The following is a 24741-nucleotide window of genomic DNA, read 5'->3' as shown; positions in this document are numbered from 1 at the left end:
ATAAATTTTTATCCCTACACATGTGAAGCCAGGCACAGATTCAAAGGCCACTTAGAAGAAACTTAAGTTCAGGTTCTTAGTGCCACAAAAAACCTCACAATGTACTCTGGAATCCCTCCCCATTTTATTTGTCAAATCGGATCCTCTCATTGGAACTCTATTACTATGGTTTAATTTTGGCAGATAACGTCATAGCTGCCATTTTTGACAAGCATGTTGCACAGCCTATTCCTCTAAATGACTGGGTTTGGCAATGTCTATTAATGAAGTGTAACAAAGATAGCTAGAAGCTTAGTGGATCTTTGTCATTCCAGTGTATCATGTTGCAAGACAGATTTTGCAAGTCAGTTTTAGTAAGGGTCTTCATTGTAAGTTGCATAGACTGAAAAGTTCTGTACACCAATATATTTAACTGTATGTGGCACAGCAGTCTGGACTATTTATAAGCCATCACCTCTGATTTGGTTAGCATTGACAGCTGTACATTTTTTACACAATACATAGTGTTAGAAATCAAAATAATCATGCATTACCAATATGCAACTCCTACAAGATTGGCTTGTTTCAAAAGTAAAACTAGAGATGAAAGCAGTTGTGGGAACCATAAACCCAATCGATTTGCTTTTCCACTCGTCTCTGTAACGAACCAATGGCATTTCTCATTTTGTTACCATGCGATCAGTTTTAAAGGGTTGAGAGATAACTAATACCGGGGAAGCTGGGACTGAAGTGCCAACTTAGAATAATGATGTTCTACTTTCAGGGAAAATGCATATCTGTTGGTTCCCAATATGATTAGTGTGAGATTTTATATTAATGGGTCTGCCAGTAGTCTATACTATTAACGTTCTTTTAACTTACATGAAGCAGAACATGGAGAACACATGTGCCTTTAAGCACAAAAGCTGAAAGTGCTCTGCTGTTCCAGGTGATACTGCTTCTTCAAATGCAAATGGAAGTTCTATTCTGTGGCAGATATTCAAGTCGCTACTTTGGATTTTGGCTCTTAAAAGTAATACTCATGACTGATGTTCCTTGCTCAAATGCATTTATATGGCACTATATTTACATTTCCCAGTTTTTCTAGAGGGAAAGTTAATGGCACCATTCTTTTCCTTAAAAATTGTAACAGCACATGGATTAATTTATAGCAGCATTTTACATAATGTTGAAGGTAGTGTAGGGTTGCCACCTCCAGCTCCTAAAGAGCTTCTGTGCCTTTAACAACTTGTTTTCAGCAGAAATTCCTTAGGTGATGATATGAAAAAAATAACTTGGCTGTTTTAACTTTCTGCCTGTTATGTAGCTGCTAAGTCACTAGAGCCCTAGGTGATAACCTAGTTTTGTGCGCAACACGGTATTTACATTACATTTACTTTCCACTTTACACCGGTTGGATTATTTACAGTGGGTTTATCTTACATAGAAACAATGAGAAGAGACAGCCTTCATGATAGAGGTAGTTTCTTTACCTCAGCCACAGTCTTGACTTTAGAGAAACAGGGAAGTTCAGTGTAAATGTTTTCAGAGACTTAAGTTTGTGTAATTTACAGAATCTGCATGTTCCTCTTTTCGTAGCAGAGATTAAAACAGGACCAGAAATCATGTGTACACTCTCCCCGTTTTCTTAATGCTTAAGCAGTTATCGTCCCAATACTGACCCAATTCACACATTTTGGAAAAAGCAGGGGTGGACCTCCTGCTACTGGAATAGCCAAGGAAGCAAACACTGACTTGAGCCAGAGGAGGACAAGCAGGTTTTAAAAGGGGTTGGTGTGTATGCACCTCAGGAATCTGGCTGTTTGGCTAAATGTTGTAAGCAAGAGCAGTGTGAAGTCCACCTGGCACTGCTCTGGTTAGGATCTTCATGTGAAATACCGGGGAGGAGGAAGCTTCCTGAAATAGAAGAAGGCACTTGCTGCTGATTTCCACTGCCTCTTTACTCCTCCAGCTAACTATGTTGAAGTAGGGAAATAATAATGGCTATACTAAAGTAAAGTTTCCCCAAATGAACAGTTTGATTTTCAGGAAATTTACAAGGAAGAAAAATTAAGCTATACTCAAAAGCCAAATTACAAGTTCACTCTTATTTTTCCAGGTATTTAAGCTATATTTTACTTTAAAGGGCCATTTAAGGCATCTTTAATTCACTGTATGGCTTTGGCTTATTAAATATTATAAATTGCTAAAAAAGAAAAACAGGCCTGAACATACAAAGTATTCACACTCAGGGTTTTGATGACTATACACATAGCACATTACCACCAAAAGACATTTCACCTTGTGATGGCATACACAAAAGTAATTCAGATTTTATCTTACAGTAGAGGGCAGCCCAGAAGTCTGTGTAGAAGTGACATAAAGAGAACTGTTACCAGGATGGGAAGAGACCACAGAATTTCCATTGGTTGATGAACACCCTAATTTCAGTTTTTCCAAGTACTCTGCATGGACAGGCTTGTGACACTGAAGGACCTTGATAGCATCCTCAACTTTAAACCATTCTCTTTTCCTGCCTACGGAAAAAACACACAAAATAAGTTTCAAAGGATGGATAGCCTGCACACTGAAATTTGATGAGTAGTATTTACTGCAACTCCTCAAGTTATTATTTGTATGTACTGCAATATCTAATACTGTAGTGGTGGGCCAAATGTGGCAAACAAAATCATGGAAAGCAAGGACGTTAAAGGCAGCCATGATCCTCAGCTGGGTTCCAGAAATTCCGGATCTGGCCTGAGGTGCTGAATCTTGAATATTTGAAGCTATAAATAGAGGTGTCTAGTCTCTACAGTTCACTGAATGGCTCAGTGTGACAGACTATCAGTGACAAACTGGTGTCTCCTTTTCATGCAGTACATTAATTATTCACATATATATATATGCTAATCAACCTATCCATATGCTTCCTTGCAAATTAACAAGTTAGATACTCTTATTTACTGTCTGTTCTTCTGCTTCACCTCTTAATAGTTTTTGGTTCAATTAATGTGTCCTTTCTGAATAGTAGTACAATACTTTATTCATAACAAAATATAACAGGTAAAACAGTTGGTGTAGTATAATGGTGTAGTGGTTAAGAGAGGTGGACGCTAATCTGGAGAACTGGGTTTGATTCCCCACTCCTCCACATGAAGTCAGCTGGATGAACTTGGGCTAGTCACAGCTGTTTTAGTAGGGCTCTCTCAGTCCCACCTACCTCACAGGGTGTCTGTTTTGGGGAAGGGAAGGGAAAGTGATTGTAAACTAGTTTGATTCTTCCTTAAGTGGTAGAGAAAGTCAGCATATAAAAACCAATTCTTCTTCTTATAAATTACCCCACCAACAGAGGAGCTAATCAGAGCACTGCTCTAAACACCCCAGTAGGAGTTGTGGGCTAGGGAACATCAGTCAGTTAAGATTTTGACAGGAGTTGGAGGTTTGGTGTGAGAAAGGACAAGGGTCCTGGAACTGAAAGTGTGATGGAATTATACTTGGGTGCTGTGGAGTAGCCTTCCTCAAAAGGCTATCTTTCCCTGGAATGTACTGTTTAAAAACTGCCACCCTATTTCTCTACATTCTCTGTGTTTACTTCAGTTTGTGCTTCTTTTTCAAATAAACATTAATTCTTGTTAAAGTTTAAAAAGTAAACCATCCTGTTCCCTATCAGTTTATCCTCCTCCAGTTATCAATCTAGGCATAGGTGGGTTTATACTCAGACCCAGATTTTGTCCCCTTGTTTTATCCCCTTTATTTCCTACTGAAATTCCCAGGGAAGTGGGAAGGCAGGAAAGAGATGGAAAATCCTTTGAGGTGATTCCCAGGAAAAATTCAGAGCAAAGTTTGTTCAACAAATTTGCAATTTAGAGTGTCTTCAAAGACACCCTACCACAACCTACATATATTTAAGTGGATTCCTTTTATAGACTTCACAAGGCAGTGAACAAATTAATTGTAAAAGTGAGCTCTTTCCACAAACATCTTTTCAGTATTAAAATAATCTGGTTGTAGTTATTCTCAGTTAATGTTTTGAAAAGTGTTGAGTAAGTCTATAATTTTAGCGGCAAGATATCACTGGTGACATGAACAATTTGGTACAAATAGAACTGGTCCTACATATGGCATTATAAATAAGCACACGAGGAAAAAAAGTCTTGCCTATATTAACTGAATCTTCCCAGTCTTCCAGAATTTCAGTCACTGTAAGAACATAAACGTAAGTTCTGTGCTTCCGGTCTTGATTCTGCTTCAGTGTGGAGAAAAAGGAGAAACACACATTTTAATTACACTTGTACCACCAATGAACCAGACTAAGTGCAGCGCTGTTCCTATGTATACAGAAATACCTCTTACGTCTCCTAAGATTAAATAAAATGAGTAGTTTACTATAAAGAAAATAGACAGGGCACAACTGTGTCTAGCAAGGTGTATACCATTAGCAATCACAGGCTGCTAATGTGGTTAGCTACCAAAGTATTTTATCCATTGGCTGAAAACCAAATTAAAGTCACAAACACTCCAGTTTGAAGCACATTTCCTTGGAAGTCCTGCTTACTGCTTTCATGGAAACTTATGTTTAGTCAGGATTACAATTTGAATGAATTTAATAAAATCTATGTTTTTATGGAGCAATACAAATAGGGTTGGATCCAATCAGCTCTTTTACTCAATCCTGCACAATTCTGCTGCGTATTACAACCTGCATCTCTTGTCCATGTAGATCCCATAATCACCAGCACAGCTTTCTTGGAGGGGCCCCCATTCTCCCTTTTTCACCAGTGAAAAAGCTGGTTGGATCCAACCCACAGTCTCTAACATTTACATATTCTTCCTCCACAATGCAGAAATTCAGTGTTTCCTGGAGAACTGCATGACCTATCCTTACCACAACCTACATATATTTAAGTGGATTCCTTTTATAGATTTTTCATATTTGTACATTGTTTTTTACATGAATGTGACAATATTTCTGAATATTAGCTCAAACTGGCTTTCTTGTACATAGAAAAGAAAACCTTAAACTTTGTTAACAAAAATGCAAATTAAATTTCAGAGTATACATCTAAGACTTTTAAAGAACAGCTCACCTCAAATATTCCCAGCAATCTGCCTAGTTTCCCTTTCACTCCAGCCTGTAAGAATAAAAAGACAATCAGGTTTCTTTTCTCTCCCCTGTGAACATTTATTTTATTTAAAATATTTATGTGCCCAACTTTCTGCCAGGCATCCCAGGACCCAAGGCAGGTAATAAAAATACAAAACAATTTAATAAAACATTAAAATGCATTAACAACAAAACTAAAAGCTACCCCAAACAGCAGCACATTTCCCCTTTATCCAGATTCAGACTGCCTCGAAAATTCTTGGGAACAGCTGTTTTACTTCTTTGCCAGAAAGCTAGGTGGGTAGCCACTGAAAAAGCCTGAGCCTGGACCATGGCAGAACGTGTCTTAGACAATGGAGGAACCAGTAATAGACCTTAGTGGGAAGAACAGAGGTGCCACATGGAAATATGCAGGAAGAGGCAGGCCTTCAAGTGTTTGGGTCCCAGGTGAACACTTTGAATTGGACCTGGAAATTAATCGGCAGACAGTGAAGGGACCTCAGAATAGGAGTGAAAGGGTCCTGTGGCTAGCCCCAAGTAACAGATAAGCTGCTGCATTTTGCACCAGCTGCAGCTTCCAGATCATCAAGGGCAGCCCCATGTAAAAGTGAATTACCAAAAAACATAAAAACACACCATAACCTCAAGGTTACTAAAGCATGGATCAACATGTCTAGATCAGACATCTGCAAATCAGCTTCCTAATTTGAGGTAGCTGGAAAAAAGTAGTTTTCATTGCCATTGGCACCTGTTTCTCCAACAAGAAACTAGGATTGAGCAAGACACTCAAACTTTTAACAAAGTCTTTCCCCAAAAGCTGCACACCACTGACAGTAGGGAAAACAATGTCACTTAAAGCACTGATCCTTCCAGCCAGCATCGCTCTGTCTTATCTTGAATCAACTTTAGTTGAACACTGCATTGAGACACTGGACCAAGACAGAGACAGCAGCAACTGGTGGCTTATTCAGAGTAATATACATTTAGATATCACAGGCATATTGATGACAACCTACTTCCAAACTGCAGATGATCTCATTAAGAGGCCTTACAGAGCCTTGTGGAACACCCTCACCAGCCGGACAGCTGCCAAAGGTATGATTTGGTATGTCCCACTACAACCTTTTGCGACCAGTACTGTACAGGCTGGAGCCATCTCAACACTGCTGTGCCCAGACCCACCTCACCTTCCAGGCACCTCAGTGGTATCACATGTTCCAGTGTATCAAAGGCTGTTGACACATCTAGCAACGGCAAAAGAGGTATACTCTCTTTTGCCCTTCTAAAGTCTGAGTTTGTCCCCAACAGTCACTAAATCCATCTAAGTCCTAAACTGCAGCCTTAAAAGGATCAAGGCCAGATGTCTCTTCCACGTATTTCTGGAGTTACTGTGCCACTACCTGTTCAATAACCTTTCCCAAGTTGACAAGCAACCATCTTGTACCTGCCATTTAACAACTACATTATAAACCATTCACAACCTTATGCTCCCCACCTCACTGCAGCTCCACCATGCTCCACCAAAACTCTCATGGCTCCCAGCATTTCAGTGATCTTAGCACTACTGGAGGAGAAGGAAGGCAGGTATAAATTCACTTGTGAATGCCTTGCACCTTATAGGCTCCATTCCAGAACACTCTGAGAACAAAGCTAGTTTTAAGAGGGTCTAAAGATCCAGACATTTAAAACAACAATCAACAAGCATAAGGTTAGCATTAAGGAGAACATCATGAAACTCTCAGGTAATGGCAAGTTAGAGCCCATATACAAGTCTGATCCAGCAATAAAAAGAGTGCATATAGTATACGAATTTAATACTGCAGGGCAGTTTTCTGGCCTTGAGCACTGACTGATCTGTTGGATCAGAGATAAGTGTCTAATGTAAAAGAGCAAATGCAATCTCTTTTGATAAGCTATTATCAGGCCTTACAGCCAACATCTTATGAACACCAAAGCAGCTCAAGGCAGGGCGGTGTTGCATTTTAAGTGTGCCAACCATCAGCCTGTGGTAAACAGCAACTACTCCACTCATCCCAAGTCTCACAAGCTGACTAGGTACTGCTGTTGCCTGGATGCAATGTCTGGAGAAAGGGGAAATTGACCACAGGTACTTCATGCTATGCATAAGGCTCTATATTCCTTTTGTATTAAGAACTAGTAGCCATTACATGCACTTTGAGGCTGCATTTTGATTCAGCTGAGCTGGGGACTACAGGCAGGGGTGAGTTTAAACTTTGCCTTTTTTAAAACGCTGGGAAGCCTAACTAAACTGAGAATTTAATTGAGGTTTGCTGGGAGAGGGTTGTGATTGTTGTGCTGGGTGTGTGTGATTAAGGTTGATTGCTGCCTGAAAGCTTAATTGTTCCCTTGTTAGGTGGGGTTGTTGTGATTGGAGCTTGTGTCTGAGAGGTGGGGGCTGTGTGCATTTAAATTCCAAGGCTCCTGCTCGTCCCGTGGCTCTTAGCCTGTGGATCTGTAGGTGAGTATAAAATCTTTTTATCTTAGCAGAGTAGCTCTCTCCATCCGGTTGGAGTACCGAGCAACTTGAATATCTACGTGAATTAGCAGCAGATACCGTATTTTTCGCTCCATAACATGCACTTTTTTCCTCTTCAAAAGTGAGAGGAAATGTCTGTGCGTGTTATGGAGCTAATGTGCACACAGAGCCGGCTGGGCACGCTGGAACGACGCGAGCCGGCTTCCCCCGCCTGCCTCCCAGCGGGGCGCACAGAGCCGGCTCGCGTCGTTCCAGCGTGAGCCGGCTTTCCCCGCCCCGACAGCCAGCTGGGGGGGGGGGGCGTGTTATGGTCAGGTACGTGCTATGGAGCGAAAAATACGGTAGTTGCAGGGCAAGAAACTTCGGCACTCAGTTCTTATTTGGTATAGGAAGAGTGCAAGAGAGTAAAGGGCAGGGTTACAACACCAAAGAATAATATAATAAATTAATAAAATACCAGTTTTGAAGGTAGAAAGCCAGCAGGGGTCGGGGGGCTATCCAGGGTACTGCATGGAGTGTCACATGTATGATTATCTGCCTGCTGGACAGAAGTTGTGGGTGTGCACTCGGTGCAGGGAGCTCCTGGCTCTCAGGAAGCGAGTTCACTTCCTCGAGGCCAAGGTAGCTCAACTGGAGGAGCTGAGGCAGGCAGAGAGAGAGGTGACTAAGGACTCCGGGGATGAAATAGTCACATCCCAGTCCCAAGGTGATGGCAACCTGCCAGTCACGGATGATGGAGGCCATCTCACTGAGGTAGGGGAATGTGGTACCTTAGAAGGGACCTCTTCCTTGGTGGATGAACAGATATCCTCTGGTACCGAGGATATGCCTCAGAGGGGAGGGGGGCTTCTTGTAGTGGGGGATTCAATCCTTAAGAATGTAGATAGCTGGGTTTCTGGTGGGTGCATGGACCGCATGGTGACTTGCCTGCCTGGTGCGAAGGTTGCGGACATTACCCGTCATATAGGTAGTCTGGTAGGTAGTGCTGGGGAGGAGCCAGTGGTTGTGGTGCATGTTGGCACCAACGACGTGGGGAAATGTAGTCTGGAGGTCTTAGAATCCAAATTTAGGTTGCTAGGCAAGAGACTAAAAGCCAGGACCTCCAAGGTAGCTTTCTCAGAAATGCTACCTGTTCCACATGCAGGACCACCTAGGCAGGCACAGTTGGTGAGTCTCAATGCGTGGATGAGACGGTGGTGCAGGGAAGAGGGCTTTAGATTTGTAAGGAACTGGGCAACATTTTGGGACAAGCGGGGCCTATACGAAAGGGATGGGCTCCACTTGAACCAGGATGGAACCAGACTGCTGGCGCGTAATAAAAAAGGTGGCAGAGCAGCTTTTAAACTGAACCTGGGGGGAAAGCCGACAGAAGCTGAGAAGCATCCGGTTCGGGCAAACTCAGTGCACATGGACAAAGGGAAAATTGCTTCAGATTGCCCACATAGGAATTACTTGGACATGAAAGGGAATGGGGGAAAAATGATGGATAGCCACTTAAAGATGCCCAAAGGCACATGCCAGGCAAGTCGAAAGAGAGAAACAGTGTGGAGGTGTTTCTATGCTAATGCTAGAAGCCTCCAAGCAAAAATGGGGAAGTTAGAGTGCATGGTTTTAAGGGAAAACAGATATAGTGAGCATTACAGAAACCTGGTGGAGGGGAGAGAACCAATGCAATACAGTCATCCCTGGTTACAAACTGTATAGAAATGACAGGGAAGGGCGTATTGGAGGGGGTGTTGCTATGTATATCAAGGAAGGCATAGTGTCTAATAAGCTAGAGATTATAAAAAGGGCAGACTCGTCCACAGAATCCTTATGGGTGACTATTCCGGGCCCCAAAGGAGATTTAGTACTAGGGACGTTTTATCGGCCCCCTGACCAAATGGCTCAGAGTGATCTTGAGATGGAGAATGAAATCAGGGAAGCATGTAAAGGTAACGAAGTGGTAATAATGGGAGACTTCAACTTCCCTCATATTGATTGGATAAATGTATGCTCCAGTCAAGCCAAAGAGATAAAATTTTTAGACATCCTAAATGACTGTGCCCTCGAACAGTTGGTCATAGACCCAACCAGAGGGGAGGCGATCCTGGATTTAATACTCTGTGGTGCTGCCAGTGATTTAGTGCGGGATGTGGATGTAGTTGAGCCAGTTGGCAATAGTGATCACAATGGCATCAAATTTAATTTATATGTAAGTGGGAAAGTGACTGGGAAATCTCACACAATTACCTTTGACTTTAAAAGAGGGAACTTCTCTAAAATGAGAGAACTGGTAAAGAGGAAGTTGAAAGGAACAGTTAGGAGGGTCAAATCTCTTGAAAAAGCTTGGGGGTTACTCAAGTCCACATTACTAGAGGCTCAGCTAGCTTGTATACCGCAGGTCAGGAAAGGTAGTAATAAGTCCAAGAGGTCACCACCATGGCTAACGGGTAAGGTGAAGGAAGCAATTAGAGAAAAAAGTCTTCCTTCAGAGACTGGAAGGTTTGGCCAAACAAGGCGAACAGAAGCAAACACAAACTTGCACAAAGGAAATGCAAGAAGATAATTAGAGATGCAAAAAAAAAAAAGATTTTGAGGGGTATATTGCTAAACACATCAAAACAAACAATAAGAAATTCTTTAAGTATATTAGGAGTAGGAAACCAGCTAGGGAAGCGGTTGGACCATTGGATGACAATGGGAGTAAAGGAACTGTAAGGGAGGATAAAGCGATTGCTGAAAAACTAAATGAATTCTTCTCATCTGTCTTCACTGTTGAAGATACAGGGCAGATTCCTTCTCCTGAACAGAGATTTTGGAGAGGGGAAAATGAGGAACTGAGGCAAATAGTGGTAACAAGGCAGGAAGTCCTAGAACAGTGATGGCGAACCTTTTAGAGACCGAGTGCCCAAACTGCAACCCAAAACCCACTTATTTATCGCCGAGTGCCAATGCGGCAATTTAACCTGAATACTGAGGTTTTAGTTTAGAAAAAACAACACATACATTAACATCTTTTGCCTTTAAAGAAAAACACAATAACAGAGCTTTCAATGATACAAACAACTTTTTATTGAAAGGTAAAAGTTTGCATTTGGCATGCGTTTGAACAATTAATGTGATTTTTGTTGTTGTGTGCTTGCTGATAATTTGTCCACCCTTGGCTCATAGTTTGTAAGTTTGAGAGCAACACATGCAGCACTCAGGTCATCTGTTAGTCTGTTTCTGGTGCCAGATTTGATATAATTCAAAGCTGAAAACAGCTGCTCACAAGCATAAGACGATCCAAACAAAGTAAGGAAAGCAATCCCAAGTGCTTTCATTGACTTAAAATTATTGGGCAGAGAATTCCACACTTTAAGGATTTCGTTTTCAGAACTAACTGTGCTGTCCTTTGGCATCCCTTCTATCTTCTCAAGTGTTTCACGCAGGTCACAGAATTTATTTTTCCAGATAGAGCTTTCTTGAAATTCTATTAGCTCCATTTCCAGATTTTCTAAATCTAACCAATGTAGGCAAGAACCTGGGACCTTCTGCATGCCAAGCAGATGCTCTAACACGGCCCCTCCCCAGGCAAACTGCCACCTCACCCGACCTGCTGAAGCAGACCCTTCCCTCTCCCCCCTGCAAACTCCACCCCCCCCAAACCCAGACTATGCAAACGGAGGCTGAAACCCCCCCCACCACCTCTGGCTGAAGAAGACCCTTCCCTCTCCCCCCTGCAAACAACACCCCCCCCAAAACCCAGACTATGCAAACGGAGGCTGATTTCCCCCCCCCCCCCGCCATTTGAGCTTTACCACTCAAACCGTTGCGGCAGCTCTCTCTCTCTCTCAGCAGGCGGACGCCCTGGTGGGAGGGCTCGGGGAGGCGCAAGCACGCTCTGCGGGGCAGGAGACTCACAAGTAGGTAGCCGGGGAGCACCAAGTGCAGCCGAGCTGCTGCTGCCGGGCGTGGGAGGGCCTCCGGAGGCGGCAGGCAGGCAGCTCCTGCCTCGGACCAAAAAAACTCCTGGGAACCACGAGGCACCCGGGAGGCTACAATGGAGGTGGGCGGGGCAGAGCCGGAAAGGCCAGCGACTTGCAGGAAGAGCTAAGTCACGGCCTCAGCTCAGCGAGGGAGGGGCGAGGAGCAGCTGAGCCGCGGTGAGCCGGGCGTGCCGGCGGAAAGAGCGACGCGTGCCAGAAATGGCACGCGTGCCATAGGTTCGCCAACACGGTCCTAGAACGTCTAGACAAACTGCAAACTAACAAGTCACAGGGACCAGATGGTATTCATCCTAGAGTTCTTCAAGAACTCAAATGGGAAATTGCTGGACTTCTAACAAAGATATGTAATATGTCCCTTCGATCAGCCTCTGTACCATTACTCTCTTTATGATCAAATCAAAATAACCTGCTCTTTTTGCTTTTGTTTTGGGGAAAGCATTACTTGTCCACTATATGCAAACAGGTGAATTGCGGTTTGTGCTTGCTCCTACAAACACGAGTTACATAACACAAATAGTTTGGGGACAAAGAAGTGAACAGCAATATACAAAGGGAAGTGGAATTAAATGAACCAGAGGCTTGCTCAAGTAGCATTAAACCACAGTTTTGAGTTCTTATCTATTGCATTTTTATCCCTACTTCCCTCCAAAAAGATCAAGATAGCATACAGGGTTCCTTCCTTCTGCCATTTTTCTTTACAACACTGTCATGTAGATTAAGCTGAGAGAGAAAGTATAACTGACCCAAAGGTCACCCAGTGATAGAGAGCAGGGCTCTGTCTGACTTTGGACCTCCAGTCCCAGTCTGACATTCTACACCACTACACTACACTGACTTTCTGACATGAACCAACCCTGTAAAAGTCAACAATCTCAGTCCAGTAGGGGATATCAGTGCTCATCTCAAATGCTAAGCTCAAACATTTACCTCTTCATAGACCTCTCTTACTGCAGCACCCCCTGGTTCTTCTTCTGGTTCCATTCCTCCACCTGGAACAATCCACTGATCTGGATACCTGCTGCTGCTTACTAGCAGAACCTAAAAAGACAAGTACATTTATATAGCCATAAATAAAGATAACTCTAACGAGATTTCTTTTTACCAGCATATTTGCAGCTTCTAAGATTACAGCACAAAGCAAACTGTATTTAGACAAAATAAGGTATTAATATTGTTCCAAGCAGTAACTGAAACTGCCAACTCTAAGAATGGTGCACTCTGCTGCCTGAAAGCATTGAAAAAAAGTAGTCCTGACATGTTTACATCAGATAGTTATAAATAATAAATAATCATTTCAGTTTAGTTTCAGAACACATCATGCTTAAAGTATGCTGTCCTAATATCAATGCTATTCATAGTCACTGTACTAAATCTGTCTTATTTGTTACCACTATAGAAATTAACAAAAGGCTGTTGATTCAAATTATCACATTTTTTTGTCAGTATGATTGTCTTGCACTGACCACCTAAGTGTTTTACTGAGTAAATGAAAAGCAGTATCAACTTTACAAGGGCTTTCCTTCTTGTAGCATGTGGTAGGCATGTCTGATCTTTATTATTAGGTATTTAAAACATTTATATGCTGCTTTTCAGTCAAGGGAGGCAGGTTAACTGATATAAACATGTAACACATCAGAACAGGACAACCATCATCAACAGACTTAATGTAAGAAATGAATTTTTAAAACCCAGTGAAAAGCTATTCATTTGTACCCTTAAAGGCTTTTTTTTTAAAGAGAATGATTCAATTACTTAAGCAATATTAAAGTAATGACAAGCAGAGATGTATATGTAGTATATTCCCATGGAAGGCCAATCAGTTACTTTAATGGATGGTCCATTATTTCCATTAGGTTTACAGTGCATTAGGTTTAGAGGCATACCGATGGTCCACCAACTTGTAACTTGGGCTTGTTCAGAGGACAGTAAAAGTAGAATACAGTTCAGAATAGTCATGTGCTATGAACATTCTACGCAGAAAAGTACAGTGATTATATAGGCCAAGAGGCTACACAGGACACTAAATATTCCACATGTTCAGGGGAGTAATGAGCTCAAGGACCGTTTGTGTTTTTTCAAACAGTATCAAGCCTGAACTGACCCTAGAAGCTAAAATGACTAAACTGAGGCTATCATACTTTGGTCACATTATGAGAAGCCAAGAGTCCCTGGAAAAGACAATCATACTAGGAAAAGTTGAAGGCAGCAGGAAAAGAGGAAGACCCAACAAGAGATGGATTGACTCTATAAAGGAAGCCATAACCCTCAATCTGCAAGACCTGAGCGAGGCTGTTAAAGATAGGATGTTTTGGAGGACATTGATTCATAGGGTCACCATGAGTTGGAAGTGACTTGACTGCACTTAACATACACACACACACACACACACACATATTTACACTACAGCTTTCTCTTTTCCCCTAGCCACTCCATCAGAACTTTCTATATTTCTTAGTGGTTTGGGAGCAGAGTGTTTCATTTTCTGCTGGAAAAGGAAAGGTTCTTTCAAAATATATCTGATTCACAAGTAGTTTCATATCATTTAGTTACATTACTCAAAAAATACTAACTTGATGTATTAGTTGGAAGATGTTATTCTAATGCAAGCTTCCTTCAGAATAATTTTGTGGGGTTTTTTTAGAGGCCAGGTTATTGGTAACTACATGGATCTTTTATAGAGCTTCACATATTAAGTATTCATTACAAATATAAAACAGTACTTTTGAACTCTGAATCTAGATTCAAGACGGGGTAACATTTTTTCTTGGAAATATGAGTAATCAAGCATGTGGGTGGCAGCTTTCACTGACAGGATTCTAATCACCCAGGGACTCCTGAACACCCAAACCTTGACCTTTACTTGAGTCTTTTATTGCTGAAATAGAGAAAACAAGCCATGCCAGAAGAAGCATCATCACTGAAACTGAAGTTCTGCAAGAGACCATTTACAGGCAAAGAACACTGTAGGGCAGGGGTGTTGAACTAATTTGTTACAAGGGCCAGATATGACATAAATGTCACTTCCTCAGGCAAGGTGCTAGAGATACAAACTTTATAGAAGACACCGGCAAAGCCAATTAATGGTATTATTTTTTCACTTTAAATACAAACATGCTTAACACAATAACTCTTACAGTATTTTATTTACCAGTCTTTGATCATTGACACCTTGGGACTTTGGGGGAGGTAGCTGCCTCGGCTGGATCACAGGCCGAATAAGAGCTCTCAGGGGGCCGGATCAGGCCTCCGGACTGTATGTTTGACATCCCTGCTCTAGGTAAGACTGATTTCAGACTGTCTGCAAAGAAGAGATGGTCTACCTCATAGTCTAAAACTGGCCAACATGGTCCACAAAATGAAGGATAAAGTGCTAGAAGGGCTTGATACATCGCTGGGAATACCTAGTGTGGTAACAGCCTTTTGTTTTTGTTCGAAATGAATTAGTGTCTTCTGTAGTCAAGAGTTAATGCAAACAACAGCATTATTCTTCTGCACAGAAAGCCTTAGCTTAATGAAATTGATTCAATCAGCGTTTATCATTCACCATATGTCTAGACAGAAATTCCAGTTTACTAGCACAGATAGGAAGAAGTAATTGTTTGGTCTGCCAAGAGCTTAATGCATGGCTTTATATTATTATTCAAGCTTCAGACCTGTGACATATGAAAACAGGACACGACAGTAAGAGTAAATAACGTTAATGAAAACAATGTATATGTTTACAGTGGCCAAAAATAAGACCTTAAATAAACTGAACTTGGCATTACAGGGCAAATGCCTTCAAATTAAAATACAATTTAACAGACAAAAATTGACAAATAAAATCTCACATTTATCACATTAATTTCTTAACTATATCAGAAGTTTGTAACAATTGCATCAGCTCATGCGCTATTTCATATTTTCAAGATTATATAATCCTCAGTAAAGGAAGAGAGGCTGTAAAAGATACGGTTACTTAGTTACCTTGGAAAAAATAGTATTTTCATTAATCCAAAAGTATATCTTATTTATGAATAACAATTTTGAAGGATAACATTCCTCAAACTTTGGTCCAGTCAGACAAGGAATGATCCTGAAAGATTATTTATATCCATCATGCTATCTGTTAACAGTGCTGGATCTATCTTTCTTGCTAGAGCACTGGTTCCCAACCAGGGGTCCATGGACCCCCAGGGGTCTGCGAGAACAAAATTAAGGTCCACGAAACAAAGTTATAAACCCATAATAAATTAATATTTTCAATTAAAAGTTCTCTATTATAAAAATATATTCAAATATTATTCTAAGTTTAATGTTTAACTAACAGTTATGATTAAAGTTTATTTTCAAATTCTTTGAATTTTTATTTTGAACCTTGGGGTCCCTGCACCGAACAAAAAGTCCTAGTGGTCCCTGGTCAAAAAAAGGTTGGGAACCACTGTGCTAGAGGATGCACTGGCCACACCAGGCTGTCTCAGAACTACACATGAACAACTGTGCTCAAAATAAGCTATCCCAAAAGCATCTAGGAATAATGTATGAATGCTCTGAATATATTTGCTGGTCTTACTGGCCAACATTATTCTTCTGACCAATCTACAGACATTCTGACCAGTGTACAGACATTTTCACTCTATTTTAACTTCATGCTAAAATTTAACAAGCTAATTGCTGAAATATCTTTGGATTTGGAACAGATGGGCAACTTTAAACTTGTCTTTATGGGGCAAATAAAACAATCAAAATGAATATTATTCCTAGGATTTTTTTATATTTTACGAGCAATTCCCTTCTATATACTTTGCATATATATTCATAAAATTGATATCTTTAAAGAGGATGCAACTTCCATTCAATGAAAGAGGATTTGGTTTCCCTAATCTTAGTTTAGATCATCAGGTGTACTTGTCAACTTGTACTAACTACTGGGATAGCTCCTTGCAGTTGGACTATCTGTTTTGGGCTCTTTTGGAGGCTTTTTACCTGGTGCCCCTCTAAGTGGAATGCATCAGGGTCTACTTATGCTAGAGTGGATCCTGTTCCTCCTGCAATTTTTGCAGCTAGAGAACAATGGTGCATAATGGCAATGCAATGTCAATTTGATCCATTTTCACATGCTAAATTAATGGTCAACTTCTGTTGAATGGCAATATTTACAATTGCATCATCTGATATCTAAATATGACCCTGTGATGTCAAGAGACTAGGCCTCTTCCATAATCTTATTCAAAATTCAAACAGTGGTTCAGGCAGAAGCCTAGAAAAATATGCACCTTTTTGCTCCCTGAGAAACCAAGTCAAGGTGACTGTAGCTTCAGAGGGAGAGATAAGGAAGATGGGAGGTTTTCACAGGTGCTGGGTAGATCACCTAGCTTAGCAATTTGAAAGCCACCAGAGTGGGCCTTCACATTATATCTTTAACGCAAAGGTTTGTGGGTTGGACACAGCTGCAGACAGTCAGAGCTAATTAGCAATCTTACCTGATTTGTTGAGTCACCTAGTTAGTAACACCAATGGTTGATTAAGTTACATCATTTGATTGGTCAACCAGAATCACGCCAATGCAGGTCATGAGGCATAAAGCATAGATCTTTCATAGTTTTGCTCTGTCTGGTATACAACTAGTTTTGGGACACTTAATCCTGGGTGAGCCAGAACAGCCAGGCACTTATTTGACTTGGACTCTGGAACTATTTTGGACTCAGTTTGTCAAGGTAATACCTAGACTGGAACCAATGCTTCTAAAAGGCTTAGGTTAGTTATTTAGCTTTATTACTTTTATCCTTTTCACTGCTCTTTTATTGTATATCCCTGCACAATTTTCTAATAAATCATTAGTTATATTTTGTGGTGTTCTCAAACTCTGGGGCTTCAATATGAATCCAGTCCTTTGGCCTACATTGGCTACAGTTACTGAAATAACTTGTTTTGAAACTCGCCTTGTGAGTGTACAACATTGCAGGATGGCGTTTTTGATCTTAGATTTGGGAGAGGCTTCATCTTTTGGTCTCTAGCTGTATGGGTAGTTAAGGGGACCTAGTGGCAGTGCTACCCTGGGGTACGTGGACTCATACACTTTGATTTTGTCTTGCCCAATCTGTCACCCTTAACTGGGACCTTGGCCTTAAGGCCTTTTGACATGGAGCATAAGAGTATCAGAGTCCCTTTTGCTCCTGGAAACTCTAAATCAGGGGTCCCCAACCCTTTTCTGCCTGCAGGCACATTTGGAATTCTGACACAGCATGGAGGGTGCCACAGGAAGTAAAGCCAGCCACAAAATGATTGTCCCAACTTAACTTCAGTAACACAGCATATATACTCGTGCTGTGGTGGCAGCTGCTGCCAAAGCAATATTTTAAATAATCGGCACAGCCAATCCAATCTCCAATAGTCAACCAGAAGCCTTGTTGGGCCAAAGCCTCTTTATGAAATGGAAGTAACGTGGATGGAGTAAAGTGTCTAACTGTTGGCTTTGTAACTCGCAGGACATGTCCCTTAAACACAGACTTTGGGTGTGTCTAGTAATTCGGTTTTCCTGGGAAGTTATGAGTCATTTCAATTTTTGTATTAGAATGCTTGTGTGCTTTTAAATTACCTGCCCGTCTCTTGGAGGCTAACCGATAGTCAGTGAAAATGGACCCTCCCTATCCTTACTACAGCTAAAAGTCTCACAGTACAACACTGGAAAGATAAATGCCTACCTTTGGTAATCAATGTATTGAGGACCTTAGAACTCTTATCAATGTTTGAATGCATGGCATCGAGACGAAGTCTGCATATGGACTTCTTTTTTAGATATTTGGAAACTTTTTACAGAAACTTGTGTAGATCTGCTACCACTGTCATATATCCTTTTTCTTTTCTGGATTTTGAGTCTAAAGTCACATTTCTAGTCTTGTGTGTAGACTGAGATGTCAAACATTAACCAGAGTCCTACACATTTGATTCATGTTTCGTCTGAAACCTGTCCCACTGTGCACAAGCCTTACTTAAAAGAAGAGATCTACTACAACATTGTCTTTCTCTTGTTTAAATAACCAAATCCAAACTGAGCAACAAGCCTCGGAAATTTCCAAAGAGAAAGCTGACATTAAGAAAGTTAAAATGGAGTCAAGTGTTGGTAACTCAAGCCTCCCAAGGCTCCAACTATTACAGCACTGTAGATGCTCCAGAAACTGTAAGACCACAGATTAGATGTGAATGATCACCCCAGTTTTCACTTGTAAACCTCCCTGCTAAGTTCATTATAGGTATCCAGAAGAGCCAAATTCGTTTTCAGCTAGTTAACCTTTTAATAGTCTAACCAATGTCTTTAACCTCTTCAAGCCAACCTACACTAAGTGGCTGTGACAGCCTCACACTAATAAGGTGAAAGCCATTACAGTATTTTAAAGTTCAATGTATCTGCTGCTGAAGTAATCCATTATTCAACCAAGGCAAGGACAGCGCAGAAAGGTCATTCACATTGCACATGCCATATTATCAACCTGGAAGAGACATGCAACTTGGCTGCAGACATTATAGTTAGGAACAAAAGAACAGCATAGCAGTTTGTTTAGGATGCAGCACCCTTCATATTCTGCACAAAACTGCTACCATGATGCCACTCCTAGATCCTTTATATAGCAGTTTCAGCATTTAATCAGTTAAGGATCAGAGGCAGGCTATGTGTAGATCTGCTTCAAATTATAAGGTCAGCACAAGTCACCGCAGAATTAGAGTGGAACAATGCATCAAGAATTCATACACACCACAAACTGGGAGCTTATTATATGGCCTTCACTATTCAAGTTGTGACTCATTTTTTCTTTCAGTTAATCCAAGGCTACACATCAGAGATTTCTAGCCATTATATCCACCGAAAGCTCACAATCAACTTTTTCATTATGCCACCATCAAATGAGCCTGATGTCAACATCCCCGCTTACCAGATGAAAGCTGTCTGAATCCTGACAGAGGTACACAAATGTCAGCTCACCCTACTGAGGCCAACCAAAAATTACAAGGAGTCACTAACAAAACAGTCTACTAGCATAATCTTACATGGAAATCCAAGTAGTTGCAAGAAAGGGTAGTTACTGCAAGACTTGTGCTATACAGCAGAACATTCCATTCCATATTTCCATTTACAATTTACTGTTTTTATGGCTATTACAACTACACTTGGGACCTAAAGTTCACAGATGTTTGAGTACATTTTGAACATTAATGCAATGCAGGATTTTTCTGGGGTGCGTGTGGCTGTTTAAGAACAAATAGGATAATATCCAACAGAATATTGTTTAAAAAACAAAAAACAAATCTTGCTTCCCTCCTCCCACAAAGCCTGGAAAGCTTCTCATCATCAACAGATCTGCTACCCAAGATTAATCCGTAAGCACAAGACTGACCAGCCCACAAGGAGGGGCAGCCTTGCCCCCGTGCATTTGTGAGTCAGCTCAAGCAGCAGGTCTGCCAAATTACTCACCCAGTAGAACTTTTGAACGTCCTGGAGTACTAGTTAGCTCTGAGATGTGCATTGGAGTCTGTCTCACCTTTTCAAAGACAGCTATTCCAGCCTACAATAGCAGTTAATTGGTGCACTTTGTTTTCTAGTATGGTTAGAGCTCCCTCTACAGCCCAAGTTGCATGTAAAAAGCTTAACTATTAAAAACTAGCACAAATCATTAGCAAGATGACTCAAGGTGAATGTTTAGAGGTTTGGGAGGATTTCTCATGCAATAAACTGAAAAATATGAATTCATTGCCACTAGTTTAAGTTACCTTTTTGATACTTTATAAAGCAAATGTATCAACAGCTATTATACAGGGTAACTAAAAAACAGACTTTGTGTTCACAGATACTTCTGATTACCAGATACTGTGGATAAATTGAATGGATGTCAGATTCATGTCCGGCTTGTTATAGAGTACATTGATTTAATTGATCTATACCAGTGGTTCCCAACCTTTTTTTGACCAGGGACCACTAGGACTTTTTTGTTCGGTGCAGGGACCCCAAGGTTAAAAATAAAAATTCTGAGAATTTGAAAATAAACTTTAATCATAACAGTTAAACATTAAACTTAGAATAATTTTTGAATATATATATTTTATAATAGAGAACTTTTAATTGAAAATATTAATTTATTATGGGTTTATAACTTTGTTTCGCGGACCTTAATTTAGTTCTCGCGGACCCCTGGGGGTCCATGGACCCCTGGTTGGGAACCAGTGATCTATACCAATTTTGCAGTTGAAATGCATGCAATGGTGTCTAGAGCCTAGTTCATTTGTATTTTCTGAGCAGCCTGAGAATCCTAAACACTGGGTGATACAACCAACATGCCTTGAACTCCAGAACTGTGTCTGCCTGGAACCACATTTCTATCTGCATGCACATGAAAGGATACTATATACTTGAAGGTCAGAGCTGCAATCACATGCAGAGTTATTCAGAATCACCACTGAATAAAGTGGGTTTTCCATGCATAAGGAATCAGGCTGCAACTAATGTCCAACACCTTCCAGAAGCAACGGATTGTAGTTACTGGGTGAAGTAGTGTCTCTCCATAAGAAGGAAAATAAGTGCCCAGAATCCTAAGTACTCATAACTTAATAACTGAACATATTGCAGAACTTGGGCGAAGCAAAACAAATCAAGTGGAATCTTTAAGACTAACAAGGTTTATTCCAGCATAAATTTCCACAAGTCATATTCTTCAGATACGAATGTGACTTGTAAAAATTAATAAACCTGGATAGTCACAAAAGTGCCACTTGATTCCTTTTATTTTGTCATAACATATACAGCTACTGTTCTGAGAGAATTCACATATAACAATCATCCATATTGGCTCTGTGGGTGTTCCTGGCACATCCAACCACTATTATAATTTGCTAGTCTGTGGGTACAGTAGGAAGCCCATAATGGCATCGTGTCATTTAAACCTCAGATATCTCCCCCCTTCCCAGTTCTATCTTCTGCACAGAAAATCAGATATCCATTTTTCAGTTTAGGAGTTTGTTCTAGGATTTAACATGTTTTTTCTTAATACCTGAAAATATACAGTATAATTTAACTAGATGTTCACTATACAGTTAGAAAATCACCACCACGCTTGTGAGTTTCTCAGAATGCTGGACCATATGGACATTTGATCTACTCAAGAATGGCAATTCTTACATTCTTAAGTTAAATTTGAAGTTGAGCCACACACGTATGAGTTTATAAAAATGGACGAATTCATAATTTATGAATCCTCTCCTACATTTATTATCTCTCATTTCCAATAAGAACTAGATTCTGATTCTACACTTTGACTGGATGACAAGCATTAAGCCCAGCTTATAAAATGTTACATTCAGAAACCAACGAGGACTCCTGGCCAACCATATTAACATGTCACGATGTTCAGGACAGGAGAAAAGAAGCTACATCTCTACATTGGCAATCCCTGGATACACAGAGGACTGTGCAATACCGTACTATAGTTATTTTAGGTGGGTGGAGCTTCTTGCAATCCTGTCTACTTCCACCAGCAACTTCCCACTGTATTAAGGCATTCTACAACTGCATCACATAACAAGTGGGTTTTCTGCTAACATCTCCAACAGTTAAGGTTGCATTAGGCAAAACTGTCTCTAGCTGTGTGACCATACCATCCTTTATTAGGCTTGGATTCACCAGTAATTTTTTTCACATATAGCACTATTTCCTCACTTCCCTTTCTCACTAGAGCCCCCCAAATGCTGGGAACCTCAGGATCAGCAGGAAGGGGAGAGATGGAGATCTGCTGTACGGCTGGGGAATCACTGAAAATTGTGCCACTTTTGTCCACAGAAATCCTCCATGCAATCCCAGTCCTGTTACTGCCAGTGCTAAACCTATGAATGCCATGTTATGAATGGAGGAACGTCTTGGTTTCCTCCTACAACTGTAATTTCTAAATGGCAACTGGCACTCGCTACTACTCAGACACCTTTCTGCCACGTATAGGCAGGTGATTTTTTCCCACTCAAGGGTATAATCAGAAGTTCAAATCTGAGAATGAGAAGTTTGTAACACTCAGATTTGGGATGTCTGCACAAAGCAAGGGTACAATACAAAGTTTAACACCACACATTTCTGGTAGGCAGTATAAACATCCAGATTTCATAAAGCAATAAAGTCTAGACTATGCTTGTGTCCCTTTCAACCATGATTGACATTCAGAAAATGTCTGTGAACAGCATACTGGAGGTGACCGCTGGGGAGAGGGGAATTGCATTAACAAGTAGTCTCATTCTTATGCATGTTTACTGAATTATTACTGACGTTTATTCACATTTACTATGTTTTACTCTGTAACTTGCCTCAAACAGTATCTCTGGAAGAGTGGCACAAAAATATTCTAAATAAATAAAAACATTAAATACCATTTGACCAATGGGGCTTACTCCCCCATACACAAGGATATTTTCCAGAATCTCATTTTTTCCATACCCATATAGGCATCTACAGCAGACAGGTAGTAATATTTTCATAACCAGGAAGTGACTAGAGATTGCTGGAACAAATATTTGACAAGCACTAGAAGGCAAGTGTAGTTTAAAATGCCTTTAAGTAGTGGGAAATCTGCCTGCTTAGCAAAGAATATTTCTTCTTTCAGACAATATTTTATTGACATGCAAAGGTAAAGTACTTGTAGCATTTAAAAGCTTGCATGGTATTATTGTACCTTTTGCACCCTGTTGAATGAAATGTGATTTAAGCATCAAGTGTTCAAAGCAACTACTTTTTTAAAAATATGTGCTTTAGCTCACAAGAAGTTTTATGCATGAAATCAGCATAAGCATGGCACAATATTACCCACTGACCTACCTGGCATTGTACCTTAATAGCAGCCAGACAGACTACTATTTACTGACACTCTACAAAGTAAAAAAAAGAGAGAGAGAGAGAGAAGCAACAGAAGCAAGAGTCGTCTCCAGGAGCCAGTTGGAAATCACTGTTTCATAAATCAGAGCCGGTGACGCCTATCTGCCTGGCCTGCAGCGTTTTTTTGGGGGGGTGGGGTGGGGGGTTCCACAAAAAATTGCGAGAACCGCGAACAACTTGCTTCCCCCACAACCTAAGAAAGAGGGCGCTGAAATACACTAGGCCGCCAAACGGAGACAGCCAGCTCTGTCCAGCTGATGACAAGGAACGAAGGATGCGCAGTGCTCCAGGCACGGCTGGCCGTCCAGCCTCTCTGAATGTCAAGTCTGTAAATGACTTTAAAGAGCAGCTGGCTCGCTGGGAGTTAGGACCCAGCTACCAGGCCCACGGGCGGCATCGCTCCCTTCCCTGGGCCATCTCTTCAGGCGACAGCCACAAAAAGTAGGCTCCTTTCGCCTCCTTCCCGCGAAGGCACAGCCTAGGGAGGCATCGGAGCCGATCCGACCGAAGAGCAAAGAGAGAGGGGGGGGGGACGCGTCGTTCCCCGGCCAACACACGTTGCGCCTCGGCGGCCATGGCAGCCAGGGCGGAGGAGGAGGAGGAGGGCAGGGGCCGAGGAGACTCGCAAGGGGGCGACAGGCCCCGCACGACCCCGCACACAAAGGGGTCGGCGGGTGGGCAGCGCCGCCCGGCGGGGGGCGGGTGTCGCTCCAGCCAGCCTAGGAGGCCGAGGCCCACCGCCGCCCGCGCCCCCGCCCCCCGGCCCGAGGTCCAGCCGAGCCCCGCTCTCACCTCGTCCTCCCTCTCGCTGCGGAAGCACAAGCACGCCGCCCGCTTCTTGAAGCCCTCCCGGTCGTAGGTCCGCGTCTGGTTCGGCTTGAACTTCATCATAGAGGCGGAGAAGAAGCCGCCGCCGCCGCCGCCGCCAACTCCCACTCCCGGCGGCGCGCCCGTGAGGGAGGAAAGAGACCCAGAGGCCCCCGCGGGCTCCCCTTTCCTCGGGCCTGCCAGGCGACAGTTAGCCCCCCTCCCCTTCACGCGGGAAGGCGCCTCTCAGGGGAGGCCAGCGCCGCGACTCGCGGTGGCGGAGGAGCTCTGGGCGCTGCTGCCTTCCAGGAGCCCACGCCGAGCCATGGAGCCCATCCGCCTGCTTCAGCCGCTCAGCCCCTGGCCTGGCCTGGCCTTCCTCTCCCGCCGCGCCTGCCTGCCCCCGCGACGCAGCCGAAACCCGGGCTGACCCCGCCGTCCTCCGGCAACTGCCGCCAGCCCGCCGCTCCTGCGGCCGCCGTACCCACTATTTAACTGTAAC

At 42.1% G+C, this 24741-nt stretch overlaps 1 protein-coding gene across 2 annotated transcripts; it reads right to left on the bottom strand.

Moving 5' to 3' along the window:
* Positions 1 to 1839: 1839 nt before the first annotated feature.
* On the bottom strand, positions 1840 to 24341 carry NUDT4 (nudix hydrolase 4). Of its 2 annotated transcripts, none has more exons than XM_056846706.1 (5): positions 24225 to 24341; positions 12479 to 12589; positions 5067 to 5111; positions 4138 to 4225; positions 1840 to 2516 (listed from the first exon to the last, which is right to left on the bottom strand). In XM_056846706.1, the coding sequence occupies exons 1-5, from the start codon at positions 24321 to 24323 to the stop codon at positions 2314 to 2316; spliced, it is 546 nt and encodes a 181-aa protein (XP_056702684.1). In that variant the 5' UTR covers positions 24324 to 24341; the 3' UTR covers positions 1840 to 2313. The 2 variants fall into 2 exon arrangements, with proteins under 2 accessions (XP_056702684.1, XP_056702685.1); XM_056846707.1 differs by having other exon boundaries at positions 4138 to 4222.
* Positions 24342 to 24741: the final 400 nt, after the last annotated feature.

This window comes from Euleptes europaea, chromosome 3 (genome assembly GCF_029931775.1).
Source record: "Euleptes europaea isolate rEulEur1 chromosome 3, rEulEur1.hap1, whole genome shotgun sequence".
In the NCBI taxonomy this organism is placed as follows: Eukaryota; Metazoa; Chordata; class Lepidosauria; order Squamata; family Sphaerodactylidae; genus Euleptes; species Euleptes europaea.
The sequence above is the reverse complement of the archived record's forward strand: the minus strand, read 5'-3'. Positions and strand labels throughout refer to the sequence as shown.

What these genes read in the sequence shown, in the direction of transcription:
- NUDT4 (XM_056846706.1), bottom strand. Translation starts at nt 24,323, where the DNA reads ATGATGAAGTTCAAGCCGAACCAGACGCGGACCTACGACCGGGAGGGC. An exon ending in TAAGAGAGGTCTATGAAGAG is followed by an intron (nt 5,112 to 12,478) that starts GTAAATGTTTGA and finishes TTATTCTTACAG; the next exon opens with GCTGGAGTGAAAGGGAAACT. An exon ending in GGAAGATTCAGTTAATATAG is followed by an intron (nt 2,517 to 4,137) that starts GCAAGACTTTTT and finishes TTTTTTCCGTAG; the next exon opens with GCAGGAAAAGAGAATGGTTT.